At 38.9% G+C, this 20,559-nt stretch overlaps 1 protein-coding gene across 5 annotated transcripts in view; it reads right to left on the reverse strand.

The window, feature by feature from the left end:
- The window catches only part of PTPRG (protein tyrosine phosphatase receptor type G), a 634,931-nt gene that overhangs the window by 477,187 nt on the left and 137,185 nt on the right, over positions 1 to 20,559 (reverse strand). For all 5 annotated transcript variants that reach the window (XM_044451810.1, XM_044451808.1, XM_044451807.1 and 2 more), the window contains exon 2: positions 9,726 to 9,830. In XM_044451810.1, coding sequence (XP_044307745.1) covers positions 9,726 to 9,830 — 105 coding nt within the window. The remainder of the gene's footprint in view (positions 1 to 9,725; positions 9,831 to 20,559) is intronic.

Below are 20,559 nucleotides of genomic sequence, written 5' to 3' on the forward strand. Positions count from 1 at the left end.
CATGAATATGCATTTTACAAAACATTTAGTCATTCATGTACGTACATCTAAGATGTAGAAGAAATCTTATTTCTGCTTGGCAGGAAGACTTTGTGTGCATGTTTGCTTGTTTTTTGGATTTTTGGATTGATTGATTCTATACTGCCTGATAGACAAACGAAAAGGTGAACAAACTGTTGGGAGGAGAATGTGGTACATTAATCATCTATTCTACACAGGCTGTTTGAGTAATATGCATTTTTTCTTCAGGAACACTGGTCCCACAATGCTGTGTTCAGCAACTTAGAATGCAGAAGACAGTCATGCTCTACCTCAAAACATGAGAGAATGACATTAAAGATTTAAGACATTTACCTGGAACCTTAGCTAATAACAGCTATAAATGTGTCATTGATAAATTAGGCAGATCAATTAGATATGCTGACAGAATAAAGTAGTTACCTTGAGGAAAAAGGAAGGAAGGTTATCATCATGAAGGCTAAAAACACTGATTGCCGCAATTCATTTGTATATATATGCAAATATAAAACTGTAGGGGCTTGATCTGCATAATATAACCCCTTTGGATTTGGATACTGGTCACAAGCTGAAAAGCCCCATTGCAATTATACTAGATTGGAGTGCACAGAATTTTGTTTCTGTTTTTGGAACATAGCAAGCTGCTTTTAAAAATGCTCAAGTAGATGTCACCTTGTTCTTCCTCAGATTGTGACTTTTAAGATTGTCAAGACAATGTGTGCTTTTTCTTATTTGTATAGCCAAGGGAAAATATGATTCATATCTGCAGAAATTTCAACTGTGTTGAAATCACATCAATTAATTAGTGCATTAATCCATTAAATACAAGGTAGTTCATTGATTTTTTAAAGGTATTCAGTAGACAGATATAAGCATTCATTGGCATTTTAATATGATAGACCAAATAAAATATTAAATTCATTTGAGATGGATCTTAATAAACTTATACTAAATATCACTAATTCCTTCATTTTCCTCTGTGTTTGATAGATTTATTATTTGATGCCAGCTTCAACTCATATCCCATACTTTGAAGTTAGCAAACATGTCAGATCCCCTTTCAATTCCCACTTGACTTCTGTGTATTTCTTTTATAGCAAGGACCCTATAACTTCAAATTCATGACTCGATTTACTAGCATAACTTGGTTGTTTCAAATCTTCATAGGAATATCTATGAAGTGATATTCCTTCATAATTAACTATTACATTTCTTGGCTCTTAGGTTTTACGATCTAATATTGAGGCCTGAATGTATCCATAATTTATTCTGGGATATCTGGGGATAAAAATCGAAGTTCCAAACAGAATGCATTATATAATTCCTATTGGCTGACTTAAAGAAAGCCATGAGTAGGATTACTATGAGGGGCAACTGCTCTGTGATTCCACAATATGGGCCATTTCCTGGTTGTTTTCTCAAAACAATAAAAAGGCCATCTGTTTACCTCAGCTACCTCAAGTTAGCTGCTTTTTCCTTTAGAACTTCCAAAGTTCCAAAGGGAACTTTTGAACTCTAAATGCAAATCCCAAAGAAACCAAAGACTGACTTCTTACCCCAGTCAATGCTCCTGTGCATGTGGACAGTGGCTGCAACCTCACAAAATACCTTACAACATGAAAAGTCTTAGGCCAATTATCCTTGCTTCATTCAGTGGTTCTTATTTGCTCTTTAGTCATGTGTTGTATCAGAAGTCTTCTATTCTGAAGCATGTTTGCTTATTCTTAAACATGTGTTTTTTATTTCCATATGTTACCCAGATTTTCCTGTTGAAATGGACACTGCAATGGAGGTAACACTAACATAATAAAAGTATTATGACTCCTTAAAAATGAATTTCCATATTATTCTAAGTCTACAGTATTCCTAAAAACCAACACACAATAACAGCCCAAACCAGTTTTTGTTTTTCACTGAAAATTCTTTTCTGCCTTATTATTGAAATTGTATTTTAAAATCTCATCTCATATAGAATCCAGTCCAGACAACATTTGGATAGAGTTTGACACAACAACCTTTGCTGATAAATCACACAAAATCAAAACCTTGTTACATTTCCCTTGTCTCTTTCCTTGGTAACCAATCCAGATAGAAGAATTTAGCCTTCCCTTGTCCCTCATTTTGCCCAGCACTCCAGCAAGAGCAGGGCAATACAGATTCCTGTTCTCTGTGGAAGCAGACAACATTATTGGTCCATTATTCCTCACTTGACCAAGCTTCTTCACTCCACTGAAGAACATGCTGTCCTGGATAGCTCTTCCTTGCCCCCAGTGGCTAAAGTGCATTAAGAGAAGCTTTTACAATATTTGCCCACCACAACAGTTATTCCATTGTGTCAGTAATTGCGGCTATAGCCTGGGGCATATTCTGTGGACATAAATTGAAAAGAGAACCTGTACATTACGACAAAACGTTTGTAAATCCTCAAATAAATTATGTCTGAAAACAGTCATCCTACTACCATTTTAATAGTATAATAATAATCAATAAGTACAGGCCTCTGGTTCTTGTAAAACTTTTTGACTTTCTAAAAATAAACTTCATTAGAAAGAAGGAATAACCTGTCTCAGGGTGAACCCAAAAATATGCTAAGAGAGATAAGTTGACAGAAGACAGGCAGCTGCTAAAATAATCTCAGAGTACTCTGCTCCAAATAAAAATATGTCCAGCTCCTGCACACTGATATTTCTGCTTCTTTCATCACAGTGTGTAAAACACTGCCTGAAAAGCTCTGGCCCCGTTTGCTAGAAGGAGAAAGAAAAGCAGATTTAAACAGTTATCCAAGATGTTTGGAAACTCCCCAAGGAAACTGAGAGCAAGGAGAAGGGTGGAAAAGAAGTAAAACACATCTGTTTTAATGCTGGAATAGAGTAAGGGACCATCCCTATGCATGCTTATTCCTACAACTCCTAGCATTCCACAGCCATGGGATCTCCATAGCTTAGTCTCTTTCTCCTAACCTTGGTCTTCACAATTGATTTCCTTTCTTTATAGTTATCAACCCAAATATTACATTAGAGGGCATAGTTAAGAAACTGACATGGATTAATGGCTCCATAAGGCAGCCTTTTGTACCTGCAGATGAGGGTTTTCCCCATGGATAAAACCAAAATTGATTCTGCTGCATGCATTAAAACATGGAAGTTGACGTTCTTTAAAATAATGTTATCAATATGAAATGGATCATTTAGTACTAATTTAGTTTGTTTTAAAAGACTGCATTTTAGCTGCTGGAATTTTGTATTTATTATGATAAATTTGACCTTTTGACTTGGTAAACCACTAATTTATTTTTATTTAAAGCCACTGTTTAGTGATAATTAGGGGCTGGTTGATATAAGATAAACTGATTATGTGTAAAATCCTACAGCCACAGGATAAGCACTCTGAAGTTGGAACCATATCTCCAAACTTGTGGTGCTCTCCCTTCACCCTTGGGGCCAATCCTGCTTGCAAGACCAACCACAGATTGGTCTTCCAGACATGGTGGGAAGCATTCTAGGGGGTGGGAGAAGCAAGGCACCACCCTAGGAGGAATCCCGGAAGTGCCTCCAGCTCCTCTCCTCATGAGCCCCTGTAAAACACTTAAGATAGCCAAATGAACTGGGAGGTGTGCCAAGGCAATCATCATCCATGCAGTCCTTCCGCCCTCCACTGGTTGCCTTTGAGTCTCCAACTTCAGAGGGTTAGAGGCAGCCACACTGGGTGGTGCGGTCTGTAAATAATAAGCCAGGGTCTGTAAATAATAAGCCTACTGGCCGTTCTGGCTGCAGCTCCTCAGTCCACATCTATTATCTATTCAGCAGTGTGTATTTGCCTTTTGCACTTTGTATGCTCACTACAGGAAGCCCCAGTGTAATCCCAGCATGGCAAAGTAAACACCCAACACATGAAGTGTGAAGCAGCTGTTGCATATCACAAACTAGCATCTTCTTGAAAATATATTTGAGCCAGTGTGGCGTAGTGGTTAAGAGCATGGGACTGGGACTCAGGTGATCTGGGTTCTAGTCCCGGCTCAGCCATGGAGCCAACTGAGTTATTTCGGCCCAGTCACAGACTCTCAGCCCAACCTACCTCACAGGGTTGTTGTGGGGATAAGATAGAGGAGGAGGAGGAGGATGTAAGCTGCCTTGAGCCCTTTGTAGGAAAAAGGCAGGATATAAATTGAAAAATAAATAAATAAATAAATATTTGTACTCATATGTACAATATCACAGCTAAGTGTGTTTTAAAGAAAGTCACTGTTGCCAAAGTGCAAATATACAGAATAACCAGTATCAGTCTTCATTATCTCAAACTCCACAGAGTTAACACTTTAGATGTAAAGAATATGTAATTCCCATCACCTCCCCCATAATGCTTATCTATATATATATATAGATAATATATATATTATATATATCTATATCTATCTATCTATCTATCTATATATATATTGATTTTTGCTTTAAATATTGTTCACTTCTGAACTTTCATCATGGCAATGAGTTCCACAGCTTATGCATATACTCTTGTAGGGACTACACAATGATTCATAATTGCCTTAATTGGTCTTGCCTCTCCTCACTGTCTTTCATTATTGCTGCTGCTGCTGCTATTATTATTATTATTATTATTATTATTATTATTATTATTTATTCAACTTTTATTCCACTAAAACTAGTCTGAAGACTCTCTAAGCAGATTACAACAATTTTATTATTCATTTGTTTCATTTCTACCCTGCCAAAGTGCCAAATCTCTCAGGATGGTTCACAAAAATTGAATCATAAAGTAGAATATACACACATCTTAACATACAAATTTTTAAACAATTTAAGAAAGCTAGAGAAATAAAATATCAAGACTCAGTGGAATAACTGCCACTAAAAGCCCATCATATTCCTTCAAATACCTGGGAGTCTTAACCTGGTTCTGAAAAGACAGCAATGTTGGTTCCAGGAAGTCCTTACTGTGAGAAGAATTCCAATATCAAGGGGTCTCCATCAGTGCTCACTTGCACTTTCGCTCGCACTCGCGCTCTCCCTCTCTCTCTCTCTCTCTCTCTCTCTCTCTCTCTCTCTCTCTCTCTCTCTCGTTTCCGTTCTCCATTTCCCTTGCAGGGGGCACTTGGAAGAGGTCCCGACATGCTGATCATGGTTTACAGGTAGGTTCAGAATGGGCAAGTGCTCAATCAGTTACTCTGTTCTATGCTATCTAATATTTAAAGGTCAATACCAGCATTTTTAACTGGAATCATATCAGAGGGCAACGTGAGACACCTGAAATAGTTCCTCTCAAAAAGAATTGTTTAGATTAGCCAGTACCTGGGCAAGGTTGGGATCCAAATATAAAAACAAATAAAATTAATTAGCTGCCTCATTCACAGATGCAGGTATCAGCATCTGACCAACAGTTCAGCTGGAAACACTGGGATATTTCAGGTGGGACCGACAGTTGACTTTGCCTTGACTGAGTCCTCTCCATCCCCATATGACAATATAAGTAGCTGTGGTATGCCTGTCCACAGATGCTCTTTGAAGAGCTTCCAATGTGACTTCTGAAACCGTTACAGATCTTTCCATTACAGTGAACTTACTGTTCTAATGTTGTTATGCTGTTCTGATAGTACCATTATTGCACAACTGGTCACCAGAAAAAGGAATGCGGGAAGTAGAGAGTAATGGAGATCATTTCAGACTGCTGCTCTTACCAGACACCTCTACAGCTAAGTTGTAGATCCCCTTGGTTCCTTGTAAAACACTGATTAACTAATCTCTCTCTCTTAAATCTCTCTCTCTTAAAAAAATCAGCAATGGTAATCCAAAAGGTTCCAATTAGATAACACAAATCAGGTGGAACTCCATTTTAATGCCAATGGGGAAATCACCACCAATTGCATACAAACAGAGACTGGCTTTTCCCCCAGTGCCCAGTAGAATCTGGAGATTTTTCCATTAGAAAAAAGAATGGCACAGAGGAGGAAACATGTAATTACTTATTGCCTATATACATGTACATTAAGGAATTGGACAAAGGTATGGCCTATCTACAAAGCTGGGTGAGGTGCTGTCATCAGGCAGTGGAATGGGAAAATTACAGTGCACCACTCTGCTTTCCCCCAGGAGGATGAGAGAAGAGGTGGGGAATGGAATGCTATAGCAATATGGGATCCCTCTTGCCTGAACTGGTGAGAAAACAAGTGCCAAGAGTTGTTTTTGCTTTTGTTCCCTTTGGAGTCAGGTATATATCTATTTGGAGGGATGGGGATTCTTTACCAAAATAAAAACAAGAGCTTAAGCTTTGCTAGAGGAAAAGATGTCACACACAAAGAAAAGCTTAATAATATGCATCACCAGTTAGCAATAAACTATCCAGAAATGCAAACTACTTAAAAGAGTTTTGAAATATGTGACTAAATGCTTTCTTAAAGCCTTTCTTTGCTATAAAAGGATAAAATTAATCTTCCAAACATAGTTTCAGTAATAAAAACTAAATAAATATGCCATTTATCACTTACAGTTCCATTTTCATTCTGGTAAGACAAAAAGGTATGAACAGACCATCCGTTTCAACTGTTTATTAACTTAAAATCTCTGCTCTTGCTCCATTGTATCATTTTAGAAATGTGAAATATATTTAAGATGTAATATAGATTTATCATGACAATGGGCATAATTCCAGAGTAGAGTGAAGTTAATTTAAATCTCATTGCTTTCAATAAAATGTGAGCATAGCATGCTCAACTTATAAGCTCAATTGTGCCCAATATTTTTAGCTATGCAACTGAAAAATGATGATGAAATGTTCTGCTTTGTTACATGATCAGATTTACAGGACAGAGAGATGTGGATCCCTTGAGTTGGGGTGCAAGGGATTCATGGGTGAAGAAGGCAGAATGGGGACAAACACAGGGCAGGACGCTCTTGAGAGAAATGCACCATGGCTGGTGAACGGGCGTGAGGCAGGGGAAGGCAGTCTGCATCCCTCCTCCGCCTGATTCCAAAAGCCCTCCGCAAGGCTTCTTCCAGGCCTGATTTAGGCTTTCCTCAAAAGCCCTCTAGGAGGGGAAGAAGTGGGTGTGAGAAAGGAAAGAAAGGGGTCTGGCAAAGGGTGAAAGAAAGAGAAAGTGTATGCAGAAAGAGGGGAGTCTGCAAAGAGACAGAGAGAGAGAAACAAGAACAGGCACCAGGCACTGCTTTAGCTCCCCTACTGCTGGCACGCAGCTCCCATAAGAGAAAACTGTTGTGATGGTGGTGTTTTGTTTTCTTTAAAATATTTAGAAACTACAGACATTTTGTCTATAGGACATGAAACACAGGTGGGGAAACAATGTGCAGGCTTCTGTGACAGCATAGTTGAAGAATGTCTCATCTGCTGTATAAAGCTTTTATAATGAAAATGTTTCAAATCATTTTGAATTGCAAAGGTGGCATGTAAAACCTTTCTTTGCCTTTCCCCTAAAGGAAGCATTTTTTTTTCTTTTAGAGTACCCATTGTGTTTGTGTGTGTGTGTGTGTGTGTGTGCGCGCACACGCACATGACAAGGTCCCAAACAACATGAGTCACAAGCAGACCTGACTCAGGTCTCTTATCCAAAATAACTGGTTTCTCCATCTTGCAGAATACAATTCTCACTTCAACAGGCATGCAATGAAACTAAGTGGCAAACACTATTACGAGTGTTTAATTGTACTACTTGGGTAAAATAGTTTGGTAGACACAAGTGTGTTAAAGGGATAATTAGTCCAGCTTTCATAATCTTGTGTATGTGCACCACAATGAGGAGTGCTATTTAGCCCTGCTTGGATGTTTAATTCGGAAGCCAAAGTATCCTAAGCCATGAATGCAGGGAGGAAAGCAAAAGACAAAAAAGAAAGAAAAAAGGCGAGGGGGCACATGGTGGAGTAAAGCATCATATGGTTGTGGTATGCTTTACATTGGAGGTGGCAAATTTGCAGGCAAATATATCTGGAGGGACACAACTCCCACTAGCCTGAGGCAGCACAGTGAATTATGAGGGACTATGGGAGTAGGAAGGACTTTGGATAGACAAAGAGCTAAAAGACCACAGCCCTCTATCTACTGAGCATCCATCCCTTAGGACCGAGCTTTTAATGAAACAAAGTTTGGATCCTAGCAATCATAGTGTTCTGTTTTGGACTAGAGCAAGAACTATGATTAATCAACCCAAAATAATTTAAATCACAGAGCACAAAGAGAAAAGGCATAGGACACAAAGACACTACACTCATGCATTTCCTGGCATCATGTTATGTCCAAGGTAGGTCATTACATCTTTCAAATAAATGTTTAAAATATAACCATTGTTATGTTCTCTTCTGTAGATAAGATGAAATATATATGTAAGTTACTATTCACATGATGGTCAAAAGCTTCCCAAAGTCATCTTGGATTCTTGACCGATCTTTATAGCTCTCCTGAACAGATGGAAAAATAAACACCTCCACATTAAATAAATTTTGCTTTCTGCATGCCATACAACATAATTTGATAATACACCAAAGGATGCAGTTCATTGCCAAAGTTTTGCAATTGCTGAACTTTCACCACATCCCCACTTCATTCATTTAATGTAGAGCTTAACCACCTGGCAGTCCAGGAAGCTGTGAAGTTCTATACAGCACTGAGCAGATGCTACATAAATATTAGATGTTAGTACTCTTCAGATCCAGTGACTGCCGAACATTGTCTCAAAATGAAATATATAGTAGGAAGACTGATCCTTTGGGTCCTGGGTGAATTAAGAATTTAAGGAAACTTATGGAAAGAGCTTGTGCTTGCCCTAGTGATTGCAAAGTCAAAGTCACACGCTATAGTGGAATGGAACAGTTGTAGCCAAAGAGGTAACAATGATGAAACCTTTAACAGGACAATAGAAGAAAATGGGTTGTGTGACAGAGCCTTGTGCAATAAAGCTACAGATGAAGAACTCAGAGGTGGGTATCCATCAGGAACAAAGACTGTTCTAACAGAGATTAATAGCACACACTGTCTTTATTAAAAAGCAGTGGACGGTAAGAGGGAAGGGCAAGGATTCTTGAAGAGCACAGCCAATCTGGATGCAGCAGCCAGATGCATAATGAAAGACAAGTATCAAAACACTTCACTAGAAGTTTTAGATTGGTATGAATGGCAGCCGCAGTGAGGGAAGAAAAGCCTGCTGGAGCAACAACAGAATGGCTGTTCTTGCAAAATAATACTACTCATTCACACACAATGGCCAAACTTGAAGAGAGAGGAGAGAGAGAGAACTTCACGTGCTGGCAGGGCTTCCACTTTGCTTCTTCTCAAGCTCACTCTCTGGCAATGGAGGTAAGCAAAGAGGAGCAGCCCAAGGCACTTCGCTGCCCACAGAGGAGCAGCACATAGAGCAAGTGCACCTACACACTTCCAGTCAAGGTGCATGTTATCCACAGGCAGCTTGGTAACCAAGCAGAAAAACCCACAGCCACTTTACTCACAGTTCTAAAACTACAACAATGATTTAAATAACCAGCAATAGTTTGCCCTTTAAGGAAATCAAAACTCAGCTGCCTGGTGTAGTGACTAGTGGTAAGCTTGGAACAGCGACGGACAGCGTTCTGCCTGTGTGATTCTTTCCTGAGTGAGCATGTTTCCTCTTTAGATTCTTAAACACAATTACCGTTCAACTTGTTACCTCTATTCACACACTGTTCTGTTCCGCCCTGTCCAGCCCCACTCACCTGAGTACGCCCAGTAGAGATCCCCAGATGCCTTTCGCCGCCGGATTTGCACTGAACTGCCATGTCTGCTTTCATGCAGGGAGCCATCATAACCTTCAGTCAAAGCTGAGGGGAAAAAAGAAGCAGAAGCAATTAGCCAAGTGACACTCACTGACTGAAAATTAAATCATTTAAGCATTATTAGAATTATTAGATCAGCAGATCAACAGCCTCTATACGGCTCTATACAGAACTGAAGCACAGTTATTACACTGATGAATTAATCATCTGTGTGACAGAACTCCTTTTTCTGCTCCCTCCCTTGGCAGACCAAATGTACTATCAGAGATGACACCTTTACCAGATCAACCTGACACAGTGCAATGAATAACCCATTAGCAATAAGCCAACTCTCCTTACAAATGCCAAGAGGAAAAAATTTACTCTCGAACAAAGAAAACATCAAGTGCATGAAGTCTTTTTAGTCACGTGGGCTTACCACCACTTCTCAGGTTCTTAAAAACACCTCTAAGATAGGCACACTACTGCTGAATAAAATTCTAATCTATTTTCTTTCCATCTCTTCTTTCCTGATAAAGCCAGAGGACCAAGTTAGGAAAGGATGCCAAATGGGGATGTTGAAGTGTTGCCTCCTATGCAACACTGCCTAATGCTCACCGGGTTGAAGGCAAAAAGGAAAGAAACAGACAGTACATGAAAAGACACCATTCCCTGTATCTTGTGATCAGAAGACTCTTAAAGGGAAAGCCAATAAACCATCTCATCATGTCCTGTTTGTGAGTTGGTCAGAACACAGCCATACTTCTAACAAGCCACGCACCCTGTTCCAAAGAGAAGCCATGACTAATTTGAATATGTTAATTCATTTACAGATACATGATTAGAATTTCTAATTACCTAAAAGCAAATCTGAGTTAATAAAATATATCTCATCAAAGGGGTAAAATAATATGCCCACAATGTTGCAGCAAAAGGGCCATTTCCTCCTTTTCCAGTCAAAGCATAGGCATCTTCATTCTGATCTGCTTCTATTTATCAGGTGTCCAAGACCTCCTACGGTCCAGAACCCAATGTCAAACAAAGCATGCCTTCAATAATTAAATAAACCAAATTTATCAGCAATATTAACAACAATAAAAGGGGAGGGAGGAAGCTCGCTACACTATACCCCAGAGATGTTCTGCTGTTTGCGAGAGATGTTAATCATAACACTCTTATTTGCTTTAAATGGGAGCCTGGCATTGTGAGAGCTACTTTAGGCATGCAAATCTTTGTTTATTGCTTCTCTACAGCTGACTGAACAATATTGGAGGTGTGCGAGTTCAATATGCCGGAAAGCTAGCTGGAAAATGGAACGTTTACCCAACACACAGCTGAAAGCCCAGTATACATAAAGTGCATGCAAATATGAAACTTCTATTTAGAATTTGGGGCGGGGGGAGAGATAAATTGCAGGTGTAATTATGGGGGGGGGCAGGTCAGGCTAGTCAATGACTAATTCAGAAAAATCTCAAGCTAGTTAAGAGGGTGGCTAGAATGGGAACTCACTGTGTGGAATGGCTAGTGAAAGCCGGAGTGGATCACTACAGATGCAAGCTGCCCAGTATGCAGCCGCACATAGGAGAATCCCCACAGTTATCTCTGACGTCAGACTAAAGGTGACAGCGGACATTCAGCAGCCAGGACTCAGAGGCCAAGCCCTGCCCCAGGAGGAACCTAGGAGTTTCCTAGGCTGCGTGCAAAATGATTCACTTGAGGGAGTTTCTGGGCCGAGTTACATGCACCCAGTGCTGGGATTACTAATTCAACATCGGTCAGTCAGCCATACATCTTACTTGTGTCAGCCATAAGCTATCACATATAGAACAAAAAATTACAGGTTCAACATCTGATCCAGGAGTGGAGTGCATCCACCCGAGGGGACCCACTGAGGCCTCTGAGTTGGAGGTGGATCCTTCCAGAGGGAATGAAGGAACACCAAGCTTCTTCTTTGTCTGATGTTCAGATACACAGTGTGCCCTTTCTATTCACTTTTGTCTTTTTCTTCTTCAGTCATGAATTTTGCAGGACTTGCAAACATTTAGAACTATTTTCATTCCAGTTACTGCTTTTCCACATATATCACTGCTTCCATTAGTATTAAATAAAATAAAATGGTGAGGCACACACATTGTTCCATAATACAAATGCCAAAATTCACAGTCAGGAAATAGCAACCAAAATGCCACAAAATAATGAGCAAGCATTTGCATTATCCAGAACTCCGACAAAAATTGGCTGATAAGTGAATTAAGGTATATACGGAGGAAGAAGAAAATAAACAAGCAAGGCAATTAAACTGGATAGATGTTACAGGTATCAGGTCTGTATTTCAACCAGTACCAAGATGGAGCAAGGAAGTTGGAAACTAAATTAGATTAGACTTTGCTAGATGTTATGAAGCATTCAGGCTACATGTGGATAACGGATTTATTCTGCCTCTTCCCAATACTGGGACTCAAGGTGACTTACAATATATAATTGCATATGGATAAACTTATACAATTAAAAATTAACAAAATATATAGAAGTTAAAATATAATGAAATCAGCTAGAATATTAAAATTATATAAAATAAAATAAAAAAGCAGTAAAAACAAAATTGATAACAGAGAGAACGCACAATCTCACAGGTCTAGACTACTCCCAAACTCCTGCCAGCAGTTTTTGCTGGCTTTCGAAAAAATAACAGGCCAAACTACCTACTCTGGGAAATCAGTTCCAGAGCTTTCAGGTAGCCATGGCCCTCCCCTGCATTCTCACCAAACATGCCTGTGAAGGTGGTGAGCCCAAGGTGAGGCCAGTGCGATGTGATGATGAGCCAGTATGGCTAAATCAGACAGAATGGGCAGAGTTGATGCACTAATTTTAGTTAGGAAAATGCACTGCTGGACACCACCAAAACCTTGGCATCCAGGTTCAGGGCTAAACCCAGAAGTTAGGAGGAAGAAATGCACAATGGCTGATTCCTCAGTTTTCAAGCATATAAAATCCAGAAGTTACCCAAATAAGGTCCCAGCCTCAAACAAAACATACAGGTTCTATATTAGGTAGTAAATAGAAGTTAAGAAAAACATGCATTTTTATGTAAGCAAAAGCAAAGATTAATTTTAAGGGATGTTCCAGTTTTAAAATAATTAAAAGAAGTTAAATAGAGTACCATAGTCTAGTGAATGGAGATGCATGTAACTCTCCAGCTTCTTCCAAAACATGTAGTCCATACCGTTGTCAATAATTTCATCATGACTACTCCCAAATAGTGTGGTGGAGCCAGTAGCCATATCATCTAGATCTATACTCAGAATATTTTTAAATACTAAATGTGAGACCATTTAATGCCTATTTTTCAGCCTTACTACTGGAACAACTTCAATCTCTTTCAGAAAGGCATATTTCATGCAGATATCTACTTCTAACTGGAGACCATATGATAAGAACATACTTTTGTTAAGTGGACATATCTAAAGGACATTTGAACAATATCAGTGTACGCTTTTCTAAAAATATCAACAATGACATTTCTGCAAGCCATAATGGCTATTCTGTGCACTTCTTTAACACAGGAACATGCATGTCGTGAGAAGTCGGTCTTTTCTCTGACTAAATATAAACAATTGCACCTTAAAATGCTGATCTTGTTCCATGAATATTCATATTTAGAAGATGGGTAATTGCCCTTTCAATTGGAAGTAGGTGGAAAACCTCAGGGCCACATTTGCAGCCAGGCATACTTCGCTTCTCCTTGCCTCCTCACCCCCAACCCCAGTCCAGGTAGGAAGATGAAACCAAACAAGTTCCTCCGACCAACAGAGATGCAGTTTGGTGCACAAGATGACTGCCACTTTTCTGGGATAAGGAAATGTAGTGGCTAATAATTTTTTAGTCACAGGCCTTCTGCAGGACTTTTTAATGGCACGGGGGTGAAGAGAACAGATTTAAAACAGTTTATAGATTCTGAGAAGAAAACACTCTGTCAGCACTCAAAATTTAATCAATTGTAAAATCCTTTGTACTCGGAGTCTGAGTAGTCAAAGAATGGCAGCATGGCAATTCTATGGGATGGCTATGAATCATGCTATTGATTTCCAGTATCTTCTGTGCAGAAAATTAAATTATGCAAATCTAGGCCTTTATGAATCCTCTACTTTAGTGGTGTGAAATTGAGCACTTGCTTAAGTCAGCATCTTATTTATGCAATTAAAAATTTGACACTCCTCTGAAAATGTGCAGTTTCACTCTTCTCTCCACAGATTCTCCTAATAACTATAAATCTAAATTTATAACAGGTAAGCAGTTGTAACACATAAGGGTGTTATTCTGCCAAGGATGCTGGCAATGTAGGAGGAAGAACAAGGCTGGATGGGCTGGCTAGAATGTTCACCTAATGCGATTTCTCTAAGTACAAAATATGTGCATTGGATATTGAATCAATGCACTGTTAATTGACAAAAATCAGTTAATTGACTAAAATTTCCTTAATGGGATGACATCATTTCTTTAATGGAATTTCCATATTCCTGCTTCCATATCACTTTTAACCAACCACAACTCCATGTCGTAGAAATGCCTAACAAGGTATCTGTAATAGGGGATGATTTTCCTTTCAGTGCTAAGAAAATATGTTAAATCAAACACAATTTCAGCAGTTTACTATAAGCAGTTCCAGGTGGGAATATTCCTGTTCAAGTATTCTAGCCAGCCAACCAGCATGTCTGTTTTGGGGTACTCCAATCTATTCATCTATACTCCATTCAGAAAACCCCTGCTTTTCTGTCATCCACCCTCTAGAAATTAGTCAGCTTTCCATGCCTACTGCCCGCTCCTTTAGAATTTTCCCTTGATTATTTTCAAAATCTCTAAGAACCTTGGGCTTCCCCCAAGCCTGCTGAAATCTCCCTCTTGTGGATGTATGGTAATGCTTTAGCTACATAAGGATCCACACTCAGACAAAGAATTTGATATTAGTTTATATAGGATACACACTAGCAGCTCAACAACACTCTGCATTGCAAATATGATGGGAAAGTTTTCCTCAAGTGATTCAGAGTGGGATAGTGGCTAAAGGTAACCTTCCCAATCTGCTACTGCAATTCTCTTTATTCCTGACTATTTGCCACAGTGGCTGGGGCTGATGGAAATTAAAGTGCAAAACATCTGGAAGACATCTGGTTGGAGAAGGTTGGGTTAGACTGTTGGACAAGGAAGACTCAAATACAAACTGCCAAACAGCCATCAAGTATAAGTGGGTAGCCTTAGCTCAGTCCCTCTATCTGACCCTCTTCTACTTCTAAGCCTAGCATCCCTCACAGGGCTGTTGTGAGGATAAAATGAGGATGGAATGGATCGTGTATGCTGTCCACAGAAGGAGGCTATATAAATCTCATAACAAGACAAGCTTGACAAGCTTCCTCAAACTGATATCCACTGCCACGCTAACCATAGAAATTAAACTGAAAGCAGAATTCCAGGCTTTATAACTCAGAGAGATCCAGTTATGACACCAAATCAGGCAGAAGGTCCCACAAACTATGTGTCAGCATTATAAATAATATGAAGAACAGTTTTTCTAGTGTGTTGATAAGGAACTAAATATCTTGGACTTTGCAGAAAGTCTCTAACATAGGCAGCGGTGTTAATGCATGTTCTCTATTCTACAGTCCCATCTCTTATAACACTTCAATTGCTACAGTTTTCTATGCCGAGAATAAAACAAACCTCCTAAATGGCCATTTTCACAAGCTCCCATTTCTGCCTTTCTACAGCCACATGCACAATTCCAAGCAGAATTCCTGTATTCAGAAATCTGATTTGAAAATGAACATCTGACATGATTAAATTCTCTCACACACATACTCATGAACAATTCTTAATGTAAACAAACAAGAGATCCTTCAATACCTTTACTGTGAGCCTTGTACATTTGAGATCTTAGAACATAAAATTACAGGTTTCCCTGGAGTACAAAGCAAGAGGTAGCTTCCCCAGTTAGTCTATAGGAGATGAAAACATATGTATGGTGTTGCCTAAAGGCTCAGGAGAATAAAAGAAAAAATGAGGGAAAGGCAGAATAAAGCTGCATCATTTTAAAGCACTTTCATGGTTTAGGAGACCCTAAAGCCAGATTAAGTAAGCAGGGGCTGGCAGCCAGTAATTGTCATGAAAAGCCACATGGAGAGTAGATTAGCCTTGTGGTCATAAACAGTTGTTATAAGTTAACTTTATTCTTCTGATGCAAAAAGAACTGGGACTTCATTACCAATGTAAGATTTTGAGTCATCCGTGGAAGACTTGGAGGAGGACTATTAGCCCTGCTTTGGAATCTGGAGTAAGAGCGATGGGGGTAACAGGTGAGGGTTTGTTCTTGCTATATTTAAGGCAAAGCTCAGGCAAATGTACCAAAAATAAGAATGCAAAGAAGATTTGGGGTAGCAATGAAGCCTCAGAAATCGATGGAAAGCAACAGAGGTGGCAGCCAAAATATGCAAAGAAAAAGCAATATGCGTCTATTATTATATTATCATGGTTTTTCAGTTCAATAAAGAAGGAAGAGTGGAATTCAAATAAGCTACTTTTAGAAATCAAGAAATGAGGGTAATCCAAAAAAAAAAAAAAAGTTACTATGCCTCATGGACTTCTTTTGGAAGCCTGTTACGGTTTTCAGTTCTACATAAGTTCCAATAATATAACCAGGATTTGGAGTACACTGAACAAAGGTGGAAAATTTTATATTCACTACAGTTCATTCAAGCCTAAAAGTTGATTTATGGAGTTTAAAAAATATACATATACAAGTGTATGTCTATACACATAATATATTCATCTTTCAATGTTCATGTGTAAGGCAAGAGTGGAAGGGCTTCTGTGGGTGTTTTTTATTTTTACTGATTCTGTTTTATTGTTATATATTGTTGTGTTTATTTGCTGCATAACTCTCTGTACTTTAAGTTATTATACTGCTGATTACTATTTCTTTTGTTTACTGTTCCCAGAGCTTTGATAGCTGTGAATGGTATACAAAAACAGTAAGTAAGTGTTCAGGTTTCCAAAGAATATTACATTCCTGGCAAGCAAACTTAACTTCTTTACAAATCCTACAGCCACCTTTCCAGCCCAATGTGCTCTAAAATTTATGATTACAACTCCCAGCATTCCTAACCACTGGTTATGTCAGTAGGGGGCTGATGGCAGTTGGTCCAAAGCACTTGGAAGCACCAGGGAAGCTGTGCCCTCCACATCCCAGATGTTTGGGTTGGGCATCAAGAATTTTAAAAGGGTTCAGGCATAGAAAGTAGAGCTGGCAGTCATATGTCTGAGAGAGAGAGCCAGAGGGACACTAAAACTTTATCATATTAAAGCTGGAAACTTCACTCTGAATTCAGAAATGTCACAAGGACAACGCAATTTTTTCACAAGGTAGCCCTACATATGTTGCTGAGAATTTCCTTGCGTTCAACCTTCACTTCACAGGAAGTACATAAGAAGTCCAGGAAAAAGCTCTAACCCTCAGATTTGGAGCAGTGCTGGCACATCCAATACAAAATGTTACCCCTGCTTCTCATATCCTTGTTCAGATGTGTCAAAGAAGCCTAATTCAGCTCTTAACAGAAAACCACACATTTCTCACCCAGAATACAAAAGCACACGCCTTATTACAACAACCAGGACATCTCTTAAGGGTGCAGGTTTATATAGGCATAGTTTATATATGAGCAGCTAAGTGGTTGAGAGGCAGGGCACTGACTGAAAAGTCCTTAAGTCAACTTGCTATGTAAGTCATGTCACACGAGTAAGCCAAATGTTTGTCCTAGCATACGTATCTATTTCACCTTTCTATACCTAAAAAAATACTTAAGAAACACTTCCATATTACTAAAACATCTTTTAGAAAATACAGCATTGTAATAATGATAACAGTACAGTAATAATAAAGTAACTACAGGTACTGGAGAGAGAGAGACAGAGAGACAGAGAGAATCTGCATGTAAATGTGTAGGTATACAGTATTGTAAAAAAAAAGAAAGAAAGAAACAGTTCTTAAAACAGTTTAGAATATTCTTGAGGTAATGTTAAGCCTAACATTAACCTATGATGATGGAATGGGCCTTATGCTGGAGAGTCAGAGTTTCATTGCTCTGTTGGAGCCAAGGATGGGTTACCATTGGAGTTGCTTTCTTGAAGTAGGCCTCAAGGGTTGTTTGTACAACCATTCTCTTTTTCTCACCACAAATGGCCTTGTAGCAGCTGAGGGCCTGGTTACAAGAGAAAATGCCACAGAAATACCAAAGGGGAACTACTCACCCCACACATGCCCCAAAACACACTGGCTTGGGTATGCGCGAGTCAGTGCTCAGAATGAATACTATAGCTCTAGGGAAATAGGCTGCCACTGATTACACATTGCCAATCACATTGCATAGTTCTCTAGGGATACATTTGTGTAGTTCCCTAAAGATAGCCATGGCTATCTCTAGCGAATCTCTAGAGAAAAGACGTAAATATCTCTTGGGAACTACACAGCCACTGATGACACATTGCCAAATACAAAGCATAGTTCCCTAGAGACAGTTACAGCTTTTCACTAGTGATATTCATATAAGCTTTGTGGCAGTCTGTGTGGTCATACGTGCAGGCTGTTTGCAACCCAGATATTCAAAATCCGGGACTACCTGTACAGGAAACTGGATAAGTATATAGCTGTAGAAAAGAGAATAAGAAGACAGCAGGCCTAAAGCAGTGTCAGAGTAGCCAATAACAACCAAGAGACTATCAATTCACAGTACACACCCTTAAAGGTTGTAAACAACACCTGCTCCCAGCCAATGGTTTTACTAAATCCTCTTCTAGATGCATGCATTTTCAGACAATATACACACCTGTGGCTATTGCCACTCCTTCCAGCAGATCCACTACTGACATGGCCAATGTTCTTTAGAGATATTGTAACTGCTGCTCAGGTGGAAAAATAAAGCCTCTCACAATTCACAGGCAATAGAGAGGATTCCAGCATGGTGTCCTTAGGAACTTCCAATGGTGCCCACGGAAGAGGTCAAAGTGGCACCCATAGGCATTTTTTTTCATTTTTTAAAACTCTCCTGTATATTTTAATATACCTTCATGGATCTGTATGAAATGCATACAGCTTTCTAACAGGTGTATCAACAAAAGCAAACAAATATCCACTTACATACTGATATAAAATTGGTGTCCATATGACATTTATATATTTAAAATATTGTAAGGTTCTAAGCCTGTTGCATCATAGGAAGTGAATACCTATCCTTCCAATTTTGTAGTACTGGTCTTTTGGCTGACAAAAGGGCGCAGAGAATTCATTTTCTCTTCCATTTGCTAATTTCTATGAAGCAGGTAAATAAGTGTATATATATCAGTAGACCTTTAACAACTATTCCAGCACAAAGTTATCTATTTCCAAAAAGAAACAAGTATCAGACACTACCAAATGCATGCTTAAATAGGCATTAGCTATATAGTACCATCAGCAATTAAGTGGATTAGGTAAAGATCTGTTGCAGCATCGCATTTGAAATGAAAGCTTTTTTTAACTGAATATGACACAGCCAAAAATCCATAGATGCCACAGAGGATATTTATGACCTATCCATTGGGAATTTTGTGGCAGTGTCAGGACCAGTTTCTCAAATTCCCAAATCTACACACAGGTTCAGAAAGACTGGAGACCCCTCAGCTAAGATATTTTCATGCTCAATTTCCTCTTATTTTACTTAACATTAAATGTCACTCTCAACACACTCTCTAAACTGATTCTGTCTTGTGTTACACATCTATTGTCAGCAGAAGCAATGAAACCTGCACTGTTTATTTAACATTCTAATCAGGTTCCCATTTGCTCTGTTTCATATTAAAAATTTCAATCAAATCCATTTGATAAGTGCTCTCAACGGTATAATAAGGTAGTTCCTCCTTGAACGTCTTTGCTGACATTTCAAGTTCATTTTTAAAAAAACAACAAAAACAAAGCAGAAATTGTTTTCTATACACACACAGACCTATTCTGCATATTAAATCATTACAGTTTTTGCACGTCGGATACTTTATGTTTTATTATTCAAACGTTACCTCCTAGTCATTAATGTAAAGGAGAAGTAAATTTTCAGAGCTGATCACTCACCTCAACATTTATTACCGAATGATTTCACAATTCATTCATGAAGTTTGACTCACTCCCAGCTACATTTTCTACCCAGCTGAACCTTGCTGCATTAGAATAATTGCATTGATATAATTAAGCAGATTCTTTAACCAGCTCAGAACCGTAACATATGTATTTATACCACTTAAATGAGGGTAGATCTCTGCACAAGCCTCTTGTACCAGCAGTGTTACACATCAGCATGAATTACATCTGCTTAAGGTTACTAAACTTGCAAGAATGAATACCAACTGTGGGCACCTGAAACAGAGAGGCATCAGCATATTTTCTGTATAGTAACTGCAGCCCCATACCCATGCTTATTTTTAGGCTCACCACCCTTGCTACTTTCTAAATAAACACGTGTGTGTGCGCGCGCACATGCACGCTTTTGCCATAGGCATATTTTATCACCATACTATCTGGGTATGTGAATGTTTTTAACACACTTATTTTAGGCTGGATTTCAGAAATCCCTTGTCTGCATATGTGTTCCTGAAACTGCTAGAATACACAAACTGCTGTTTTCTTCTAAATACAAAACATAGGCAAAAGGCTAGATTAACTGTAACATTAGATATACTGGGGAGTGAGCCTGTAGCCCATTTGAGATCCCTTACCTTG

This window comes from Varanus komodoensis, unplaced genomic scaffold, assembly GCF_004798865.1.
Source record: "Varanus komodoensis strain SLA01 unplaced genomic scaffold, ASM479886v1 scaffold6_4, whole genome shotgun sequence".
Classification (NCBI taxonomy): Eukaryota; Metazoa; Chordata; class Lepidosauria; order Squamata; family Varanidae; genus Varanus; species Varanus komodoensis.